The 2,117-nt window shown below is 66.3% G+C and overlaps 1 protein-coding gene across 1 annotated transcript; it reads left to right on the top strand.

The window, feature by feature from the left end:
* The first annotated feature begins 365 nt into the window (after positions 1 to 365).
* CITED4 (Cbp/p300 interacting transactivator with Glu/Asp rich carboxy-terminal domain 4) lies at positions 366 to 1,797 on the top strand. The gene has a single exon (XM_042997061.1). The coding sequence runs from the start codon at positions 618 to 620 to the stop codon at positions 1,170 to 1,172; it is 555 nt and encodes a 184-aa protein (XP_042852995.1). The 5' UTR covers positions 366 to 617; the 3' UTR covers positions 1,173 to 1,797.
* Positions 1,798 to 2,117: the final 320 nt, after the last annotated feature.

Below are 2,117 nucleotides of genomic sequence, written 5' to 3'. Positions count from 1 at the left end.
CGGTTTCCATCTGGAAAATTAAGAAGTTGAGCTTGTGATCCGACAGCTCTGGGGACCCAAACCTTTGGCCCTTCTCAATCCACCTTCCGGTCAATTCGAGCTTGGCCCCAGCCAGTGCCAGGCTGAGCAGGAGACAGTCAGCCCAAACCCCTTGAAAAGTGCAAAACACCCCTCCCCAGGACAACTCTCTAAGCCTGAAGGCACAGCCTCTGGCCCAAAGGGCGGAGCTCCGGGAGAGGCGGGGCTGAAACCTGGAGGAGGGGGCAGGCCGGCCCAGAGCGTCCCATTCAGCCAATGAGCGCCTGGGGGCGGGGAAGCTCCGCCTCTGGTATAAGAAGATACCGACTCTGGGGGCGCGGCGCGGAGGTCTCAGTGTGTGCGGTGTGCGGTGTTCTAGCTGCCGAGAACTGAGACCACGGGGCGCGCGGGACCTCTGAGTTCGGTGCGCCCTGGGCTGGGCAGTAGCACGGGTCGAGTGCCGTTTTCCTTGGCCTGGCTGGGCTGCGGTGAGGGCACGGGACGCGGATCCCTCGCCGCGGAGGAAGAGCTGGCCGGGACCGAGGGACGCCCGCGCTGACCATCCGCCCCCCGCCCCTGCAGGCATCCGGCCCGCCGTCATGGCCGACCACCTGATGCTCGCCGAGGGCTACCGCCTGGTGCAGAGGCCGCCGCCCGGCGCGCCCTCCCACGGCCCCCACGCGCTCCGGACGCTGCAGCCGTACGCGGGCCCGGGCCTGGACAGCGGCTTGCGGCCGCGGGGGACTCCGCTGGGCCCGCCGCCGCCGCCCCCACCCGGGGCCCTGGCGTACGGGCCCTTCGGGCCGCCGCCTGCCTTCCAGCCCTTTCCGGCCGTGCCACCGCCGGCCGCCGGCAGCGCGCACTTGCAGCCGGTGGCGACGCTGTACCCGGGCCGCGCGACCGCGCCCCCCGGCGTCCCGGGAGGGCCCCAGTGCCTGCAGCCGGCGCCCGGCGCCCCGGCCCCACCGCCGCCCGCGCACGCCCTGGGCTGCATGGACGCCGAACTCATCGACGAGGAAGCTCTGACGTCGCTGGAGCTGGAGCTCGGTCTGCACCGCGTGCGCGAGCTGCCCGAGCTCTTCCTGGGCCAGAGCGAGTTCGACTGCTTCTCGGACTTGGGGTCGGCGCCACCCGCCGGCTCGGTGAGCTGCTGAATGCGGTCGGGCGCCTGCCTGGCGCGCCCGAGAGGAGAAGGGGATCTGACGGCCCGCCGGAGTCCGCACCCTGCGCCTGGGCCCCGCACGCACCCTCCGTGAGGGTGGAGGCAGCGGGTTAGTGCACAGAGCCTGACGCCGGGCTGGGACGCCTGGCCTCACTCCAGGCCCTGCCTCCTGCAGGATGACAGTTGAGCTCCCCCCTCTCTGTCCCGGAGCCTCGGCGGTAAAGTGAAGGGGACCGGACCCCCTTTCGGACTCCAGGTTCTTGGATTCTCTGTCCTCTCGGATTCTCCTCTACCCCACCCCCCAATCTGAGCCATTCCAGGCTGCTTGCCTGATACCCCTTCTCTCCTTGTGCAACCTACTGCGGTCACTGGATCCCCGGAGCCGCCAATCCACAGGGCCTCCACCCTGCTGCCTGGGCCCCCGCCTTGGGGAGGAGAAGATTGTACAGCCCTGATCCCTGCACAGTGGGGCAATGCCCCCCCTGGCCTCCAAAACCAAAATAAAACTGGGTCACTTTACAGTCTTGCGTTTTCGTTTCTTTATCACTTCAACAACCCTGCACTATATTTGGGTTCTAGAGTCCTGAGGCTGTTGGGGACTCTGGGTGGGATGGAGGCCACAGCCCCTGGCAGTGCCCAGGAGAGGAAATTGACAGTTTCTTTCAAAAATATCTGTGAGTTGTGCAACTGTTACATCATAATCTGGAAGGCAGAGGCTGCCTGGCAGTGGAGTAACCCACAGGCACCTAGGTTGGACTTCTCAGCCCAGAGGAGGGGTGGGAGGGCTTGGTGGTGCTGCCCTCACCTGTTTGCTCAGGCTGCACAGAGGCCAGAGGGAAGCTGGGTGGGACCTGACAATTCAGACAGTTCTCGCTTTGAATCCTGGCTCTCTTCCTTGGCCAAGACACCATCCATTCAAGAGGAAGGAGTGGTTTCA

Source organism: Panthera tigris, chromosome C1 (assembly GCF_018350195.1).
Source record: "Panthera tigris isolate Pti1 chromosome C1, P.tigris_Pti1_mat1.1, whole genome shotgun sequence".
Taxonomy (NCBI): domain Eukaryota; kingdom Metazoa; phylum Chordata; class Mammalia; order Carnivora; family Felidae; genus Panthera; species Panthera tigris.
This window is presented reverse-complemented; position numbering and strand designations above follow the sequence as displayed.

Bases quoted from the DNA above. Each gene is read 5' to 3' on its own strand.
- CITED4 (XM_042997061.1), top strand. From the start codon at position 618: ATGGCCGACCACCTGATGCTCGCCGAGGGCTACCGCCTGGTGCAGAGG.